At 37.4% G+C, this 19,778-nt stretch overlaps 3 protein-coding genes across 5 annotated transcripts; all 3 read right to left on the reverse strand.

The window, feature by feature from the left end:
- Positions 1 to 1,186: 1,186 nt before the first annotated feature.
- Positions 1,187 to 5,700, reverse strand: LOC111794086 (protein NRT1/ PTR FAMILY 4.6). Of its 3 annotated transcripts, XM_087123547.1 has the most exons (8): positions 5,277 to 5,700; positions 5,113 to 5,193; positions 4,325 to 4,444; positions 3,894 to 4,246; positions 3,692 to 3,800; positions 3,302 to 3,519; positions 2,327 to 2,767; positions 1,187 to 2,246 (listed from the first exon to the last, which is right to left on the reverse strand). In XM_087123547.1, exons 4-8 carry the CDS (start codon positions 3,936 to 3,938, stop codon positions 1,242 to 1,244), a joined length of 1,818 nt encoding a protein of 605 aa, XP_086979673.1. In that variant the 5' UTR covers positions 3,939 to 4,246; positions 4,325 to 4,444; positions 5,113 to 5,193; positions 5,277 to 5,700; the 3' UTR covers positions 1,187 to 1,241. The 3 variants fall into 3 exon arrangements, with proteins under 3 accessions (XP_086979673.1, XP_086979674.1, XP_023531986.1); XM_087123548.1 differs by having other exon boundaries at positions 3,897 to 4,444; XM_023676218.2 differs by lacking the exons at positions 3,894 to 4,246; positions 4,325 to 4,444 and having other exon boundaries at positions 5,277 to 5,419.
- Positions 5,701 to 6,728: 1,028 nt separating this feature from the next.
- On the reverse strand, positions 6,729 to 10,209 carry LOC111792564 (LRR receptor-like serine/threonine-protein kinase FEI 1). The gene is made up of 13 exons (XM_023674070.2): positions 9,888 to 10,209; positions 9,680 to 9,815; positions 9,503 to 9,574; positions 9,356 to 9,427; positions 9,201 to 9,272; positions 9,005 to 9,076; positions 8,820 to 8,891; positions 8,522 to 8,628; positions 8,250 to 8,423; positions 7,844 to 8,176; positions 7,487 to 7,738; positions 7,254 to 7,387; positions 6,729 to 7,157 (listed from the first exon to the last, which is right to left on the reverse strand). The coding sequence occupies exons 1-13, from the start codon at positions 9,967 to 9,969 to the stop codon at positions 6,933 to 6,935; spliced, it is 1,803 nt and encodes a 600-aa protein (XP_023529838.1). The 5' UTR covers positions 9,970 to 10,209; the 3' UTR covers positions 6,729 to 6,932.
- Positions 10,210 to 11,131: 922 nt separating this feature from the next.
- Positions 11,132 to 17,837, reverse strand: LOC111793561 (ATPase 11, plasma membrane-type). The gene is made up of 22 exons (XM_023675501.2): positions 17,454 to 17,837; positions 16,578 to 16,687; positions 16,369 to 16,488; positions 16,177 to 16,275; positions 15,907 to 16,044; positions 15,625 to 15,759; positions 15,342 to 15,521; positions 14,849 to 15,055; positions 14,644 to 14,763; positions 14,388 to 14,507; positions 14,172 to 14,294; positions 13,966 to 14,070; positions 13,698 to 13,842; positions 13,447 to 13,611; positions 13,117 to 13,355; positions 12,920 to 12,952; positions 12,706 to 12,787; positions 12,253 to 12,413; positions 11,953 to 12,138; positions 11,673 to 11,855; positions 11,418 to 11,593; positions 11,132 to 11,329 (listed from the first exon to the last, which is right to left on the reverse strand). The coding sequence occupies exons 2-22, from the start codon at positions 16,638 to 16,640 to the stop codon at positions 11,233 to 11,235; spliced, it is 2,877 nt and encodes a 958-aa protein (XP_023531269.2). The 5' UTR covers positions 16,641 to 16,687; positions 17,454 to 17,837; the 3' UTR covers positions 11,132 to 11,232.
- Positions 17,838 to 19,778: the final 1,941 nt, after the last annotated feature.

Consider the following 19,778-nt stretch of genomic DNA (forward strand, 5'->3'; position numbering starts at 1 on the left):
GCACTACTGTAGTGATGTGCTCCATACACCTCGATGCTTATGTTAATGCTTAGACTAAACTAGTGTTGAGCTTAGTTACGGTAGTATTGCTTCATTAGTGAACGAGTCCCTTCTATTTCCTTGATGTCTTATTGCCAAAGTCATAATCGACATGGTAGAATAAATCGAAGGACGGAGTAATGTGTACCTTAGCTCGATTGGTACCGGGTTCAATAGTTCACTTAGTTTCGACTCCTTGATTTAGTCTAGTCAGAGGCTGCATTGGGGGTTAAGTCGCCTAGTTTACAACTGTTCGTGCAAGAATCAAACAAAGCATCAAATTTATTAGTGTGGAACGTGGAAGATTTATCTAGTTAATATTTATACATTTATAATTATATTTTTTTTATTTATTTACTACGAGTACATAAAATTTATTTAGTGCAAGGGCATTCTCGGTTAGACAAACACTAGGTTGGAAGTCATTCCTTGCATTTATACGATGTGGGCCCTATTTTAATAAGGTCCTTCTTTACATGTATATGATGTGATTCTCGTAATGTCGTGTTCTAATAGTGTCAAAGTCACTCCTTATATGTATAGGATACAATTATTGTAGTATGTAGTGTCGTGTCCTAATATTGTAAGGTCACTCTATACATATATAATGGGATTATTGTAAGATTCTGTCCTTGTGGTGTCCTAATATTGTAAGGTCACTCTATACATATATAATGATATTATTGTAAGATTCTGTCCTTGTGGTTGCAAAGTCTCCCCTGCATGTATATAATATGTGATTCTTTTAGAGTCGTGCTATAAATAATATAAATTACATAAGATGGTATGCTCCACTATGTTTGAGATTATCTTAGAGGGTAATAGAATTAAGCTCGGAAGAGCTATCATTATGAACTCAAATATGGAGATAAGTTCATACGAGCTATTTGATGAGAATCCAAATATTTGATATAAACTTGCATATTGAAATGAGCTCGGAGGAGCTAAATGATATAAACCCTATGACTAGGACAAGCTCAAATGAGCTAAACTATCCGAAACAATAACAAGGCCACAAAATTTAAATAAGTTTGAGGATATCGATACCGTATAAATAAATTACTATTATAATAGTCAACTTAATCGGATATTTTTATATTTATTCGGATTGAATAATCATGGAAGGTGTATTGCATGGGTTGAGAAATGTGGGAAGAACCATCTGAATTTTGATTGATTAACATGAAATGAGAAACAAAGGGTCAGACGACTAAATCTGACTTGTGTTGTTGTTCCTTGAAAGGCGGCTGCTCTCCTGCACTCTTGGATCTGTACGTATAACGATTGGCCCAGAACAGATACTGCAAGAAATTCAGCCCACTCAGTATGCACATCAGCCAATAAAACCTCTCCAAATGATAATGATTTAAGCTTCTCCCATACAGCCATGGCGTCAGCCGACAAGCCTTCGTCACCCCATTGATTACGCTCACCAACACGGAGCTAAAGTAATACCCCATAGCCAACGACGCCCACGACAGCGCAGTGGCCAGAGATCGCATACTCATTGGCGCCTCTGTGAAGAAAAACTCCATCATCCCTGCCAGCGAGAACAAATCCGCAGACCCCAAGAACAGGTACTGCAAAGCAACCCAAAGGAAAGAGATTGGCAGAGGCTCCGAAGAATCCAACATGTGGGTTTTCAAGGCCACGTTTTTTCTCTTCGTTTCCACCAATGCTGCCACCGCCATTGCCACTATGGACAGAACCAGCCCTGTTCCAATTCTCTGCAAGTGGGTTATCCCCATTTCGGATTTGGTTAGTTTTCTTGCTATTGGGACAATGGCGTGGTTGTAAGTTGGGGCGAGGATCATGATGAAGACGACTGGGAAAACAGGGAGGGAAGCAGGGGGGACTTTTAGGGAGCCGAGTTTGGTGTTCATGGTGGCTGCTTGTTGCACTGAGAATGTGGAGAGCTGAGCGAGGCAGCAGTTGAGCATTACGGTGGAGGCGAAAATGGGGAAGATTTTTAGCACTACCTTGGCTTCTTCTACCTGTTTGAGTGTGCATTTTAGTTCTGGATGGTCGGGGTTATTCATTGCTGCTCTGTTGAGGAACTCCAAGTTTTGCGTTGGAATTGGAGTAATTGGGGTCTGCTCATCAACGTCTCTGACACTGTCTGAAGAGACTGAACTTGTGGATATGCTTATCACAACGTTGTTAGAGCTCTTTGCCTTCCTATTGTTGAACGCAGCTGAAGCTAAAACCTGTTGGAAAAAGAAGCCAAACAGTTCATAGCCCTTTCAAAACCATTTAAGTAATTAGCTAGAAGAGGTTAAGTAAGTACCTTAAAAATGGTTGTGATTGGGCTTCCTGCAGGAGTTTTGATTCTGTAAGTAGGCGAACCAAGCAAGAAAATGGGGATGGAAGCCACTATTGTAAGAGTAGAGATTCCAAAACCCCACTGCCAGCCTTTGTTATCTTCCATCCAAACCACCAAAGTAACAGCAATTAAAGCTCCACAGGAAAGGCAGAAGATGAAGTAATTGAAGAAAGCAGATCTTTTGTTTCTTCCTTCAAAAGTGGTCTCATCGAACTGCTCAGCGCCATGAGGAGGAAGCGAGCCTTTGATCCCTCCAACGCCAAGCGCCACCAAGTAAAGCCCTGCAAATAACATCACCGCTTTCCCACCTCCAACTTTATGGCATGGACTCCCCAGTTGATTTGAAACGCAAGTTGGTGGCTTCAGATATGGTACATGAGCTTGGAGTGTGAGAATCAGCAGACCCTGCACGCCACATGTTTATACCACCTTCAACACATCATATTATACAGTTTTCTTTCCCAAAATGGAAATCCACCCATTAACAAGACAAAAAAAAAAAAAAAAAAAACTGTACAGAACCAGATGTGGGACCAAAAGCACATGAATGATTCACATATTTTCCTGTTCTCTTATTCCGTTTTAGATCCGTCGCTGAAATCTCAACCATTCGTGGAAAATGCTCCACTAATAAACTCTAGAATTTACGATATGGCTCACTGAAATACCAACTCAAAATCTTAAACTCATAGCTTACGGTGAATCAAATTTCATATTCTTTTAACACCCGCTCATCAACAACTCGATTCACATGTTTTACTTGTATGAAAATGTTTTGCTTTATAACTGGTTTTTTGAAGCAAAACATCTACTTATGTGAATCGAGCTTTCGATGAGCGGGTGGTACATATTCTTTGGACAGATGGACATGCAGACGAAGCTTTGTTATGAAACAATATATTCAACGACCCATGTGCAATCATATTGTAAGAAACTCACCAAGGATTCTATTGCAGCACTTAATAAGAAGATAGAATAAGTGGTGAAGAAAGCATCAGCGAGAAAGCCACCAAGGAGAGCAAGGAGGAAAGCTGTGCCCATAAAATTGGTGACGATGTTGGCAGAACCAGAGGGAGAATAGTGCATGAACTTGGACAGATACAGAACAAGATTACTTGCATTGGCCAGGAATGCTAGATTCTCCAATACTTCAACAGCTGGTGTAATGCAGTTCATAAGATCAAATCAGCCACCATTAATGAGGACAATAAGAAGAAGAAAAAGTAGTCACTAGCAACTTCATTTTCCTTTTAAATGAATTATTTGACAATTTTATGAAAGTACAAAACTTTCTCATAAGAATCAAAATTAATCTTCTTATATACTGACCCAATACAAAGGAGGCAGCCAGCATGCCTCCATGGCGTCCTTTTACAGCAGGTCTCTTCCTCCAATCGACATAGTCTTCTTCCCAAATGTGCAGCTCTGGAGTTTCTTCCTAGAAAATGAAGGATAAAGGGAGTTGAGTTATGGATAAAACAAAGCAAAATGCATATAACTTGAAGGAAGTTAAATTAAACTGTGATCCCACCACATGTTTTTGAGCTTCTGATGGAGTCACAGTAAGGGAAGACATTCTTTTTTCTTCAATTGGAAGGTACGGAAATGGACAGCTTTAGCTCTCAAATTTTAATGAACAGTTGATCCAGAACTCTCTATTCGAATTGGTTGTGAAGTAAAATGGGGTGGCTGTATTTATAGACTCACAACACGATGGTCCATCCAGAAAAGAAAAATCTAGACTCTTTCGAAAATGACAACTCCTTTCTTTCTTCCCCTGCCTTTTCACCACAAATCTACAAAGCTAGTGGTGCCAAATATCATATCAAAGACAAGAGGAAATGCTCATCGCCATCGGATTCTCTCAGCAGTTTGATGGTTCAACTTTTACAGTAGGGAGTAAAGATTAGTTAATGTAGACATACGACTGCCATTAATTCAGTTGAAATTGAAAAGCTATACATCACCGTCAGAACTGAAAGGGAAGTAACAATTCTGCCCATTTGGTAGGCCAAATTAGGTGATCACTTGCTTCTACTCCAAACAAACCAGTGGTAGAATCAGCCATTCTCATTTATAATCCTTAAAACGAAATTCAAAAACATCTCACATCAATATGAAAAGTACGTTATTGGTATAGAAGCTATTAGAATAAGAATAGTGAATAGACATGTTGGAAAAGGAATAGGAATATGATGAGTAAGAGATAGATAATATTCAGGTGTTTGAGAAAAAAATGGGAGAGGTTATTAGGGGCAAATAACCCTCTACATACTTCCACAAAGAGTTTGGAATCGACTACTTTTAACATAAATTCTCGTGATTTTGGTTTGAGTTTCGTCCAAAAAGATCTTATACGAATGAAGATGATTATCCTCACTTATATACATTCATTCATCTGTATTGATATCGAGCACATCACTTTTAACCCGATCAATTCTTCTTCATTGGAACATAATCTTCCACAAATCCTCTACATACTTTGACAAGAATATGGAATCAACCTCTTTTAACATAAGCTCTCGTGGTTTTGATTTGAGTTTTTAATAATGAAGATGATTATCTCATTTATATACATTCATTCATCTATGTTGGCTATCGAGCACATCACTTTTAAGACTCAAAGATTCTACCAATATGACTAAAGATTAAAAAAAATATGTTATGATATGACTTATGGTTATGCAAAATAACCCTCCACACATATTTTCAATAGTATGATATTAACCACTTTGAAGGTAAGCACTTACTTTGGTTTTTGTCTCCTTTGGAAGATAGCAGTAGATATAATATCCTGATCTTTCTCCATTCCACCAACGTTGGTCATATCCCTAATTCCACCAAAAAGATTAAGATGAGAACGAGGGAACAATGGGGATTGATTAGAGATGCAAGTTGAATTTGGAGGACCTACCTTTTTTTCGGGTGTAGAGGGCTCAGCACCCGCACCCAGGGGTCGGCAGTGGAAAAGGGAAAAAACCCACTCCGGAATATCTTCAAACACAAAAAGGGTAAAGAGGCGGGGCCCATCATTTTGCCGTCTTGTATCGGACTTCAATCCTTATCGATGGTTACTTTTCCTAAATGGTTGGGTCTTCAGATGGGGGTGGAAATGAGAGTGTAAGGATCCTTGCCTTTGATGGTTGCCGGGGGGCGTAGGTCATCTTTCTGAGGACAGGACACACAAACAATGGACATTGTTGGCCCTCACGAACGTGGAATTTAATGTCTCCCACGCAACTCCATACTCAGTGGCCAATAATCTGCAAACCCAGCGGGAAATGGACCCCAACCTCAAGTTCTGGTACCTGTGAGTTTGTACGTGAAGATTCAATCAGCAGCAGATAAAAGGGCGGTGCACTTACCATTCCCAATCCCATTCCGCCATTCCCATGCAAATGCAACTTGGTAAGCCTTTCTTAATCCATATGGGTCGGTCGCACTCGTACAAGTTTCAAAGCTTAGTGCTTCGCCTTATCTGATCGTCTTTTACTCACATGGGCCTCTATGTTTATTGCATTTCAAGAACAAAGTGAGTTGGGTTTACTATTTCAACTCATTATTGCTCTAATAAAAATGCTACCAATACTTATTATTTAATTTGAATAATTCAATAAATCTTATAATTTATTTTTAGTTGGAATTTAATTTTATAAAAATTTGTTAAATATAAAAAAAATTTTAAATAGTATATTGGAGTGAAAACTATTTTTAAAATTCATTGAAAGTACGAAAACTAAATTTCAAAAAAAGTTTACCATCGATTTTGTGGGAGTAACTTTTTTTTCTTCCGCTCTGAAAGTATAAACCAATACTATCACGAAAGAGATGGTCTCACATTTTATTATATTAATTTCTACTTTACCTTATCAGAGTTCATTCTCGAGAGAACTCCATTTTAAAATTTTCGCTCTCGTTGGGACCCGCTATGCCAAAAAGATATAGTTTCGTTCAAGTAAAGGATTCTAGCCAATTAAAATGATTTCTTTAAGGAACTCGTCAATATAGTCCCGTTACTTCTAGAGAAGGGATGTCTCCTCACAAAGGGAGTTGTAGTGACTAGGTCCAAACGACTCTCTCTAGGACAAAATGCTAAAGGTATACCCAAAAACACATACACGAATGCTTAGTTGGGCAAATGCACCTATAATGACTAGGATGTATATCTCATAAACCCTAAATGGCTCGTTTTGAGTGAATTCTTACCTCTTAAAAAGCAAAGCTCGCCGATATGAGCTTGTTAAGGAGTAATTTACATACTCTAATTCTTTTTAAATCGATGTTCAAATTTTCGTACCCGACTTAGAAAATCTGTGTTTCGTAAAAACGTAAGGAGAAGCTAAGACATTCTGCAGAGAACCCAAAATCAGAGGGAAGTGTCATGAATGTACTACTGAAACTTACATGTTCTTGAAGTCCTTCCCAACAAGATCGTTGGTTGAAAATCATTTGACCCAAACTTTGTGTTCAGATTCTCAACACAAAGTGAATACAATATGCAGGCAGCAGCTGTTTCTTAACATGTTGCACAAACTGTGAACAAGACCTCAAACCTCAAAGTAACATACGGTCACGAATAATCCGAGTGAGACTCGGAGTAATCGCTCGGGTAGGGCGACATTACCTCTCGCTCTAGCAGCTGCAGAACTTGGTTCATTGTAGGCCGCATAGCCGGGTTGCCATTGGTGCACCTTGCTGCTATTTCAAGAATCACTTCTACAGTTTCCACATCTGCATTCTTGCACCTATTATCCACTATGTTCTCCAATTGGTCTTCTCCCCGGAGTGTGTTCAACTAATAGTCATGAATCATATTCCATTCAATGCGTTGTTTAAACATTGTGAAAAAAACATGCAAGAAGTTGAGCTGCGTAGAGACTATTTGGCTTACCCAACCAACAACATTTAAGCCCCTTTTTGAGAAAAATGGATCACTGGGTCTCTTCCCTGTTACAAGCTCCAGCAACAGAACTCCAAAGCTATAAACATCAGACTTCTCAGTTCCTATCCCACTTTGCAAGTATTCTGCTCAAGAAAGTATTGAACACTACTGAGCTTAATGTTCTGAATCTAAGTTGAATCATTATTGTAGCTAATATCAAAAGGAAGTAAAGGGAATTGGACCTGGAGACAAATAACCAAATGTGCCAGCAACAACAGTTGTGACATGGGAATCCCCATCAACCGAAAGCTTTGCGAGACCAAAGTCGGATACATGCGCCTCTAAGTTCTCGTCGAGAAGAATGTTGCTGGATTTTATGTTGCAGTGCACAATCTTTGGACAGCAATCATGGTGCAAGTATGCCAGTCCTCGAGCGGAGCCGAGCGCTATGTTTAACCGAGCACTCCAATCCAAAGACCTTTCGGGTCCATATTCTGTAAATAATGAAAACATGATGCATACTCTTGAGATATTACTTACTTCCTAATATTTCCATTTAGAACTTCAAAACTGGTGATATTGTGTATGAAAAATGATACCATGTAAGAAATCATCCAAGCTACCAGCTGCGAGATAGTCATATATAAGAAGCTTTGAAGAAGGGAGCCTGCAATAACCACGCAATGTCACTAAATTTATGTGTTTAATGCTTCCCAAGATCTCCAATTCTCTTTCAATTACTTGATCTGAACCATCTTGACTCCTATCAATTTTCTTTACAGCAAACGCTTCACGATCATTCATGACCATCCGATACACGGTGCCGAGCCCTCCTGAGCCAACAATATTTGTTTCTTTAAGGGCCTCCAGCTTTTCTATGATCTCACACGTCGGGTACGGTAGATCACCATGGAATGTAATGAGCTTGGCACCTACATTGAATTGTGAGAGTGGTCAATTGCAACATGCGTTTGAAGAGGAATTCACCATAGGAATGTAACTCACTTGATTCGCGAGTATTTTGCTTCTTAACTTCCAAGTAACTCTTTGCAGTTCTTTCTTTCTTGGATACCAAACGAGTCCACATGAGTACAAGAAGTATGACCAACACGAACCCTGCTGTCGATATTGCACCAATCAACAGTCCTTTGATGTAATGAGAGGATCGTTTCACAGGAACTATAAAACAAAATGCAGAATCAGTCATTTACTCATTCTATCGAAGCAAACAAGGTCAAGTGCTGAATAATAACGTCATTAAGGTGTAAAGAGATTGCCTGCAGCTTGATCACTTCCAGCATGTGGTAAAACAGCAGGAAACCCCAGTGAGGTCCGACACGGCTTGTTCACTTGCCGACCACAAAGATCTTGATTACCAAAGAACCTGGCACATCAAGGGATGAAACCATCTCAAGATAAAAGAAGATTTGAAGTTGAAGTTAACAAAGAAATGACATGTTTCTCTTGATGTTAGCATCATCATGAAACTACCAACTTGCAATGGGACAGTCATAGTTCTAAATTCTACCCATGATCATACCCAGGACCGGGCCATGATAGTTTACAAGAACTTACGAGTTATTCCCAAAGGTGCTTAGAACTCCAATATCTGGGATTTCTCCAAAGAAGAAGTTGGTAGACAAATTCCTAATATAAGTTATAACTTGTAAGAAACACAACAAAGGATATAATATCTTCAGTAATGTGAATTACAGGCATGAAAAGTCAACAAAAATGTAGCTATAATGCTTACAACTTACAGATTGCGTAAGTTTGTGAGACGACCAATTGATGATGGTATACTTCCCTTAAGGGAATTGCTTGATAAATCACTACAATTAACCAGTGATAAGAACTGAGTGCCAGAGTTGTAATTGACATCATAAAAAGATGTTAACTAAGACATCACAGAGCCACAGAATCATCCAAGAAAGTGGGAGAAAGATGAAGACTCACAGTATGGTGAGGTAAGAAAGGTTTCCAATATTTGATGGAATCCCACCTTGAAGATAGTTAGCCCTCAGGTAGCTGAAGCAAAATGATGTATGATATCATGAATATGAATAATGCTTTCAAGCACATTAACAGAACAATAGGCAATAATTACTCACATGGCTCTAAGTTCAGAACAATTGGCAAGTTCATTGGGAATATATCCATGTAATCCGTTCTGGTGGAGAGCCCTGATTTCACATAAGAAAGCACAGAATCAAGTAATTAACATAGTAGAGAAAGAAGGTGGCTGTAGAGATGCTTACAGTCTCTGCAATCTACTAAGTTTACCAATGCTGGGAGATATAATCCCTGCTAGTTGCATGAACGGCAGATTACTGGAAAACCCACGAAAAAACATGGCCAAAGATTTCAAAACGAATTTCAAAAGATGGGTATCAAGAAAATGAAGTGAAATGGGTATGAACTGTGAAGTAACATACATTGAGCTAACACGAGAGTCCTGGGGATGGCAAGAAATGCCAGTCCATTTGCAGGGAGATTCATCTGAAGGGCTCCAATTAGCGAGGACGTTCTTAGTGTCATTCAAAGTAGTTTTGATTTCCAACAATGTCAAACCTGAGACACAAACAAAGTGAATCCACACCCAAAAGAAGAAATCAACAGAAATGAAAGAAACGTAGGGTTTACCATCTTCAGTGAGCGAAAATGAGCAGTGGCTGAAAAGGGTTGCTGCTAAAATCGCGGAGAAGGCCCAGATGGAAAGACCCATTTCGGATTGATACTTTGAAACCCCTTCAAGAGATCGAATCTAGGGATTAGGAATTTGTTGCTGTAGTAGAGAGTCACCGGAGATCATTCATCTCAGGGAAAGAATCCGTTTCAAAAAATGGTTGAGAAGAAGGATTGAAAGCGAATAAGGTGAGAGGGTTTTATGTTCTGACAATATAGATGAGGAAGGAGGACAGATTTTTGAATGGGCATGGGGAATCGTGCATAATGCAGTAGCCGTTTGTCGTAAGCTCAAATTCAAAAAAAAGTCTTGAGATTCAAAATTCATATCTCTCCACTGCTCCATAATCATTGGTAACCTCTTTTAGCCAACCCAGTTTTTTTGTTTCAAATTTTCCATTACAGGCATCCATTTAAACCATCTTTTATCCAAGAAAAATGAAATTCATAATTTAAAAAAAATGATAAAGGATGAGAAAATAAACACAATTTGAACATTTTTGTCCTTTAGCTCGAGGTTCAGCCCAGCCCAGCCCAACTCTTCCTCCCAAAAGCCTTGTGGTCTTAGTCCCTGCAGCCCAATTTTCCATATAATCATATTATAAACAAATATTAACTCAAATTTTACCTGAGACAAGATATTTAACATCTAATTTAAACAAACAAATTAATCTATTTAGTAAACTTAAGTATATTTTATAGCTATTTTATTATATTTTTTAATGTTTCTACTTTGTGTATGTCAATTATGAATGGAATGTTGAAATGACATATTTATCAAATAAAACGTAATTGAGCTGCCTTCATGTGTTAAATAATGTTGAAATAATGTGTTAAAAAGTAGTATCAAAGAGTCATATCCCACATATTTATTCAGTGTACAGCTTGTAACAGCTCAAATCCACCACTAACAGATATTGTTCGTTTTAGTCCGTTGCGTATCACTGTTAGTCTCACGATTTTAAAACGCTTCTACTAATGAGAGGTTTTGACACTCTTATAAGGAATGTTTCGTTCCCCTCCCCAACCAAAGTGAGATCTCACACAGCTCTCTCCATATTATTATCTCATTTTGATGTGCAACTATTCCAACAGTTGCATAGTAAATTTGTTTTCCAATTACGTGACAGCAGCGTTTTCCTAAGGTGTGGGGGAGGATGACTTAGACATTTGTTCAAACAGAGATTAGGACCCAAATGGAATATTAAAAAGAAAACTCGTTATACTAATGCAATAGTTTTCTGTTTCAGAACCAAAACAGTTGCCATAATTTACAGTGAGATGGAATTGATTGAGGGTTTTGTCACACTGTGTAAGCTTGCTGAATTGTGTCTATGTCCAGTCCTTTCATCCTCACCACTGATTCAACATGGCCTTTCAGGGTGTGGAGTTCCCTCAACCTGAAACAAACACCCCCAACAAGAAAACTCAGTAAGGAAGCACATGGATTGCACAAGCCAAGCACTTCCGTCCTAACAAGTACATTACCTTGCAATTTCAGCTCTCCTTTTGGCTTCTTCAGCCATCTGATTGAGCTCGGTGAAGTGAGTTCGGTCGTGGAACTTCGCATCGGGTGTTTGCAATCCATGCAATGTTCTTTGTGCATGAGCCCATTGTAGCTCCCGTTGTTCCTTCCCGAAATCCTTTTGCCTCGTAAAGGCAATCTACATGCCAAGAAATGATTCGATCACGACACAGTTGATAGAAACATCTCAGTAACTCAGCAGAGAGAGAGAGAGATACCCTTTGTTCAATAACAAGATCCCAAGCCCTCCCGCTCAAAGCATATCGTATGATGAATTTTATGATATCAAGTGGGATGTAAAAGATAATGTTGTAAAGCCAGATAACACCAGCCCAACCCCATCCAATTCCTTCAATGGCAGCAAAGCTCCAGTTTGCATAAACCGCAATTAATGTAGCAATCTGTCCATGAGGAAGAATCCCCGGATCAGTACAACACAGAACCTTGAGATAGAATGATATAAAAACCTGTACTGAAGTTTAATGGCAGTCCACTGACCAGCTGCGCAACCAGAAAAGCTGCAACCAATAATAACCCAGGGCGTTCCACATATGACCAACCTCGCGAACGTGTAACAAATATGAGAGCCTGACTTATAGTGCTTACTTGCAGATACACTGCTGAGGCAAGTTTCCTAATGTCATCGTGAGCAGTTTTCTCGAGAGTTGCTACCCCAAACACTCGCTGAAAAATGAGCCAATCAGCTGAGCAACCTAATAAAAAAATAACCGACAAGAAAACACTACTTTTTGACAGCCAATAGAACTAAGAGATCATGAACAGATGCAACCGTCTTACTGGAAAGAAGTCTGTTTTATAGGCTACCCAAAAGAAGATCACAGTCATCATTGCCAAGTAGCCACCAAGAATAATGCCAGTGGTAAAAATTTCACCCAGCTTCCAGCTATCAGGCAACGGAGATGGTCTCACTCTATCCTTCGATATCGTCATTATTGTACCTATTATGACAGTTTCAACAATTAATAAAAATAATCTTCTCAGTTGCTAAAGAAATAAGAACTTCAAACATTGCTCTGCAACAAGTCAATTAGCCTTTAAGAAATTTGTATTTTAACCAGAAGCAGCAACAATTAATATTATAGCCTTGAATGAACAAGGAGTAAAGTTGATTGGCAACTCGCAGTGTTTATTGCCTAAATATAAGTGTAGACTCGCTCAGTGGCAAGTTCTATCGTGTATATACTGCTAATGGCAATAAATTTTAGATAAAAAAATAGTAGAAGTACAAACCATCATTGAGAATGGCAATGATGAGCACCATAAAAGGTGGGAAGTCAAATTTCCATACAAGAGCCAGCAACATGAAACCAAGCTGTGGACAACCAACATAAAAGATGAAAACAATTTAAGATCATGATATCAAATAATACTTGAATGAATGAATTAACAAAAAGAATATAGAGATGCCAGGAAGTTGCATCTAAAACAACCACCATTTACTTACCACTATACGAATAGTGATTGAAACTGCATATATCTGCACACACAGAAATTCAGTAAGTATATCATCACAATACAACAAATACTTGTAAAATTTGTTTTAGTGTCGTTCGAAGAAGTAAAGTTTGAGAAATATCAATAATAATTTTCGAAGCGAGAATGGAGCACACCAAACCATGAGATATGAAATGATCTGCTTACAGTGTAATTTTTCATCCTCTGAAAGATTGCTCGGCTGGTCAAAACAGCACTAATGATAACACTCAGACCAGGCTCTGTGAGGACTATGTCTGAAGCACTACGAGCAGCATCAGTAGCATCGGCGACAGCTATGCCTATGTCAGCTTTTTTAAGGGCTGGAGCATCATTTACTCCATCCCCAGTCATCCCACAGATATGTTTCCTCGCCTGCAGGCGCTTTACAATCTCATATTTGTGCTCTGGATCAAACAGATCTCAATCAATAAGAGCATTTGACTTGAAGAACTCTATATCCTAGAAGGAAAACTCACTGGGAGATAGAAAATATACCAGGAAAAACACCAGCAAAGCCATCAGCTTTTTCTATCAGTTCATCAACTGGTAAAGCAGCAATTGACTCGTCCTTGTTCTGACCCAATAAAGCAGATGAGGGATACATGTTGGTTCCCATCCCTAAGCGTCGTCCTGTTTCCTTTCCTATGGCCAACTGGTCACCTGAAAAGCAAAGAGGGTCAAAGCAGTAGCAGAAGGTCAGAATCATTAAATTGAGTACTTTCTTTACACTAACAGAAAATAAGTACCAGTAATCATCTTCACATTCACTCCAAGATTTAAGGCCCTCCTTATTGTCTCTGCACTATCATGCCTTGGTGGGTCGAAAAGTGGCAGAAGGCCAATAAACTGCCATGGACCTCCGGCACTTTCCCTTCTACCATCTGGAACTTCCTGTGTATAAATGACAACAAAACCGGCAAAAAAATAATATTAATTACAAGGAACATTCATCGATTGAGATACTACATTATGTTGTTGATCACAATAATAAAGTAAAACGAAGAAATGCATTACCTGGTATGCCACAGCAAGCGAGCGTAAACCTCGTTCTGCAAACCTTTCAATCACAGCATGAACTTTGCGCTCAATCTCCAACCTATTGTATGCAAGGTTCAGAATCTAGGATCATAATCAACAGACAAACAGTATTGTGAGTTAGTCTAATCATTTTTTTCATTTCAGGAGGAAAAACACATAAATACAACCTAAAATGGCAATACCTGCTCTGGTGCACCTTTGCTGACTTTATGCATTTTACCCTCATGATCTAAGTAAGTCAATGCAGTCCGCTTATCAGTAGGGTTAAATGGAAGGAAGTGTACTTCTTGAATACCAGCACGAGCCTTTTAGAAAGAAAAAAATAGATGAACATATTGTACTCAGTAGTTACATATAATATGAATTCCTGCAACAAAACATGTACAAGGCAGTCAAACCTCTTTTGGATCAGCAAGCATCCCAACAATAGCAGTATCAATAGCATCTTGGTTCTCTGTCCTTGATGCCCGGGCAGCCATTAGAACCACAGTATCCACATCCACTCCTTTAACAAAAACCTAACATTTACGAGTCAGATATTCCATTTAATAAGACTATCATAATGCTATTCCATTTAATAAGACTATCATAATGCTAGTAGGTGAAAGGATATGCAAGTAAATAAGCTGAACAAAGCTACATTTCCTTACTGACCTCAACAAGATTTTTGTCAACAGTTAGCTTGTTTAATGTCAGTGTTCCAGTCTTGTCACTGCAAAGCACATCCATACCTGCCATCTCTTCAATGGCAGTCATCCTCTTTGTGATAGCACCCTACAAGTGATTATTAAAATATCTGAATCATTCTTTTCTTATAGCTGAAATGCACTCGACAGGTAATCTTGGAATCCTAGCAAACCTGCTGAGATAACCTATGAGAGCCAATAGCCATTGTCACAGAGAGGACTGTGGGCATGGCAATTGGAATTCCTCCAATCAGAAGCACAAGAAGATTGTCAATTCCAGGACGATATTCCCGATCTTGAATTGGGTACATGACAATAATTTCTGTAATCATCCCCACAGCAATTGAACATATGCAGAAGTTCCCTATTGCAGTTAAGACCTGCATGACAGAAAAAGGGAAAAGGAGAATTGGGGTTGGTTTGGGTGTATTTTAAAAAAATTCTCAAAATACATTTTAAAATATAATACAAATCGTGTTATACTGTATAAAAAAAATACTGGTCAGTTCCCTGTTGTTTATGTTCTCAATCCTACCAAATAAGCTTTCAACATAAAAAGATAATGAGACTGCGTTGAATTTTTGTTCTAAAGATGACTTCTCATCATACGCCCATTCAATAATAAAAAAATTGGTGTAGAATATAATTTACCAAAAGCCTTCTTACCTTTTGGAAGTGACCCACTTGATTGGTGGTGTCAACAAGGTGAGCAGCCTTGCCAAAGAAAGTATGAACACCAGTGGCAATGACAACCGCTTCAATCTCGCCTTGTTTGCAAGTAGAACCAGAGTATATGCCATCGCCAGGACCTTTTGTAACAGGAAGAGATTCACCTGTAAGAGCAGACTGCAAAATTCGAAGCAGAATTCAGAAAACTTCAGAGCTTTTTTGGGAAAATAATAACATGATGAAAGAAGTATATGCATTAACTCAGCAAACATGATCTCACCTGATCAATTTTCAATGGATCTCCCTCAAGAAGACGAGCATCAGCTGGAATTATGTCCCCAAGTTTGATGCTTATAATATCACCAGGAACTAAAACCGCAGCATCTTGCTCACTCCACCTTCCATCCCGAAGAATCTTTTATCAACATACATCATAAAGGACAAAATGAAATCAGACATATACCACCTTGTCTAAAGAGGAGGAGAAAAAGTAGAAGCAATTACTTGCAGATATAATTGTACTATCACTCAAAATAATGAAGGAATTAGCTAAGTGTAGTACCTTGGCTTGGGGAGCTAAACTAGCCATTAGTGCAGCTGCAGCGTTTCCGGCATTGTTTTCCTCAATAAAACTAATTGTTGAGTTGATAAGCAACAGTGCGATAATACCAACAAAATCTTGCCAGTCAGGAGGCTTTCCCTGCGCAAAAATGCTTTATGTGATCTTTATACAGGAACGACTTAAGGTAACATTCAACAATTTACCCAAAATATACTAAGATGAGATATACTGAGAGAAATGACAACATGAACCACAGAGCTGAGCACTTACTCCACCATTTGCAAGTGCAATGGCCATAATAGCAGCAGCTTCCATTACCCATGAGAGGGGATTCCACATAAACCCCAAAAACTTCAAGAATTTACTTTCCTGTAAAATATTCAGAATGAAAAGCAAAACAAGATTAGCAATTTAATTACTACATAACAAGATGGTTAACATGACAGGTGAAACATTGATTACCTTCTTCTCCTCAAGCTTGTTGAGACCAAAAATAACAAGCCGTGCCTCAGCAGCCGCTGTGGTAAGACCCTCTTTGCCGCATCTCAAATTATCAAAAACCTCCTCAATGGGTATATTTTCCTGCATTCACATGTTTTTGAAACTGAACACAAGGGAACTACTCCCACATAGTAACAAGCAAAGGCAAATAATTTGTTCAGATCTATTACCAAGTCCACAGTTTCCTTCAATACAGCTTCCAAAACCTCAGGCTTCTCGCCCTTTTCATCCATTTTCCTTTGAAGTTTAGACGTTTTTACTGCAGAATCTCTAATATACTCTGCCCACAAAACATAAAATGATCACCAAAATCTTCAAAGAAAAATGAGGAGCCCACACCACCTTCCCAGAATCACAAGTTTCCAGTAGTCACAGAGCAACTACATATAGCGTTTAGAGTAGCAATAAGTCAGTAAGTTAGAAATTAAAATAATAATAAAGCCCCCAATAAATACCATTTGATGAACAATTCAAAACTTCAAACCTTTGCCAGCATTTTAGAGAGAAAAAAATGCCTTCACAAGTCCATTCTGTTTTTTGTTTTTTTTTTTTTTTTTCTTTTCTATTCAAGTGGTATTTTAATTTTTTTATAAAAAATTATTAAAATTATTAGAATTGAGAAAATTAAAATCAGCATTTTTGGAAGGCATAATTGAATTCACTTTAATTTCTAAACGAATATGAACTAGCTAAAATTAACGGTAGATCAATCTGTTTTGGCCAATTTAAATATATAAATAATATATTCTAACCTATTTATTTTTACTTTTTTTTTTTTTTTAATTTTAGTTCGACGAGAAGTTTTGCAAAAAAAAAAAAAAAAAAAAAAAAAAAAAAAAAAAAAAAAACGTTACCGACTTAATCAGTTACCCTTGCTCATTTCTGGATTAAAATTTAATTTGAAAATTTATAACAAAACAATTTAAAGAAATAAGGCAAATAACAATAAAACACGAAAAGAAGATGATCTTTACGGAATGAAACTCAGGACTAATAACATTGGAGAGTTGAAGCCCTAGACAAGAAATCGAAAAGGAAGAAATTACCCAGCGCTGCTATGAGCGACTCAAATGCCAATCCCAATGCCAATGCCAGAGATTGATCTGCAGTAGCGTTAGTGAGAAAGACAGAGCTGTCTTCGATTCCGTCTGGTATCACCGGTCGAACACTCTGGTCTGGTCTTTTTCAAAATTCAATCGCAGGAACTCCACGTAATCTCTCACCGAAAATGATGAACAGTCGAATCAGGCACTGAGCATCTGTTGAATGAGAGTTTCAGTCAAGTAAAGGCGCGCGACTGGGAGTTCTTTTGCTGGTTGTGGCTGTTCGGTTTACAGAGAGTTGGAATGGAAGAGAATGGAGAAGATGAGGGGAGAGACAGAGAGGGTTGAAGGAGGTAGAGAGTTGTGAGAGTGAGGCAGGAAGAGAACCTATCAATGCATTGCTATGAAATTAATTAAGCAAATAAAGATAAAAATAATAAATAATAAAATAATAAAATTTAAATTTTCATTTTCACATTTATCATACTATGCAACTACCTACTTTAGATTAAATACTCATTAAATTTTATAATACCATAGCCAATGCTTAACCATATAATCACTAAAATTAATCAAAATATAACTAAAATCATGCAGTGTAATATTTCACCGGCATATGGATCATGGGGAAACCCAAAAGTGTTTGAAGGACTGGGACAGTATCTAGATAAGTAACAAACGATAATATAGGTCATAGACAATATTGCTAGTGGTAGGCTTAGGCGGTTACAGCTTATTGCGATATGTAACGGGTCAACGTGGATAATATCATTAGTGGTTGACTTAAACTGTTATAACAATGCACCAATTGCCATCTAAAAAATTAACAAATTCTATATATTAACCTCTGAATAGTTAAGAATTAGGAGGAGTTCATGCTTATTTGGTGGGTTGGTAATCCATACCATACAAATTCAACAACTATATGCAAATGGGTCATCGTCTTTGATGCATGCCATTGCCCATAAAATAAACTTTACAATATAAATAAAATCTTCGATACTATAAAGGTTAAGGACAAAATTAATTTCCCTATAAAGGTTAAGGACAACTTTACAATAATTATATTGAATAAATGTATAATATTAGTATAGATAAATGTAAAATAATTACATTAATTTAATTGGAAATATAAAGGTTAAGGACAAAATTAATTTCCCTTAATTGGTTTAATCTGTACATGCAAGTTAACAGTAAAAACAAAATAATTGGGAAATGTTATTATAATTAAAAACAACTTTATTTAAAAAAAATAAAAAATTATGATTAATTCAAGGATTAATGAGGAGGCATGAGCCACGTGTTGGTATTTGATTTGGCGTTTGGAAACGCTCAATTGGAAAACGGTAGAAAAGAGAGGAATAAAAACAGGTGAGTTTCACGTGACGGTGTTCGGTTACCATAATAAAACACGTAGATTCCGTTCCGTAGAACGACCGTGGTACCTGCTTCGCTAGCAGCAAACGACAGCACGCGGTCCGAGACGTAGTCGGTCTTCGTTGGCGCAGCGCCTGCCTTTCCCTTCGCCAATCGCACTTCACGAGCCTTGGCGCACACCAAACACAACACTGCTATTGTCATTTCCAACTCATTCTAACGCCCCATGTCCAACGCTTTTTTTGTTTTGTAGATTTTTTTTTTTTTTTTTTTTTAATAATTATTTTTTAAAAGATATTTAACTTAAATCTCTTAAATTTCAAATATCAAGGTTGAGACCCGATGAAAAAAAAAAAAAACATATAAAATTGCGAGAATACCTCTAATTTTTTCTTCATTTCATTCTTAATATCTTTAATTTTCTAGAAATTAAAACTTTTTAAATTTTAGTTATAAATAATATTTTCTCTCATTATTTTTTACCCATTATTTACCAAATCAAGCAAAGTTCTCAAAACTACTTATTAAAATTAATCAACTATATTTATTTATATACATTATTAATTAATTGAAAATTTAAAATAAATACTGATGGTTGGATTGAATGATGGTGTTCGAAATTTAGAAGGTCTAATTTAAAAAAAAATGTCTAAATCTCTAATGTATTAAAAAACATGAATTTTATTTTGATGTTTAATAAAATTTAATATTTAATATTTTATATACAATAAATATATGTGTTAATGAGATAAATATACCTATGATATTTTGAATTTTATACGTCTTAAACTCATGGTTGTGCCTATTGTTGGATGGTTGCAGCATGTCCAACCCTACACTATATTTTTCAAACATTTAAAACAAAGATCTTTAGGCATAATGTGATGTATTTATTAAAAGATTTAGGCTACCTAATTGGATCGTAAGAGCTTTGGGCCCAACATTGGGCCG

This window comes from Cucurbita pepo, chromosome 4 (assembly GCF_057944985.1).
Source record: "Cucurbita pepo subsp. pepo isolate OVF chromosome 4, ASM5794498v1, whole genome shotgun sequence".
NCBI classification, from domain to species: domain Eukaryota; kingdom Viridiplantae; phylum Streptophyta; class Magnoliopsida; order Cucurbitales; family Cucurbitaceae; genus Cucurbita; species Cucurbita pepo.

Excerpts from the sequence above, each read along its gene's own strand:
- LOC111794086 (XM_087123547.1), bottom strand. The coding sequence starts at position 3,938 with ATGTCTTCCCTTACTGTGACTCCATCAGAAGCTCAAAAACATGTG. Across the intron at positions 2,768-3,301 it reads GTGCTGCAATAGAATCCTTG|GGTCTGCTGATTCTCACACT; the intron begins GTGAGTTTCTTA and ends TGTGGCGTGCAG. Across the intron at positions 2,247-2,326 it reads CAATCACAACCATTTTTAAG|GTTTTAGCTTCAGCTGCGTT; the intron begins GTACTTACTTAA and ends TTTTTCCAACAG.
- LOC111792564 (XM_023674070.2), bottom strand. The coding sequence starts at position 9,969 with ATGGGTCTTTCCATCTGGGCCTTCTCCGCGATTTTAGCAGCAACCCTT. Across the intron at positions 9,273-9,355 it reads TGTTCTGAACTTAGAGCCAT|CTACCTGAGGGCTAACTATC; the intron begins GTGAGTAATTAT and ends ATTTTGCTTCAG. Across the intron at positions 8,892-9,004 it reads CTCACAAACTTACGCAATCT|GAATTTGTCTACCAACTTCT; the intron begins GTAAGTTGTAAG and ends AACTTATATTAG.
- LOC111793561 (XM_023675501.2), bottom strand. The coding sequence starts at position 16,640 with ATGGATGAAAAGGGCGAGAAGCCTGAGGTTTTGGAAGCTGTATTGAAG. Across the intron at positions 14,295-14,387 it reads TGCTTGCTGATCCAAAAGAG|GCTCGTGCTGGTATTCAAGA; the intron begins GTTTGACTGCCT and ends TCTTTCTAAAAG. Across the intron at positions 11,594-11,672 it reads ATCTTGTTATTGAACAAAGG|ATTGCCTTTACGAGGCAAAA; the intron begins GTATCTCTCTCT and ends CTTGGCATGTAG.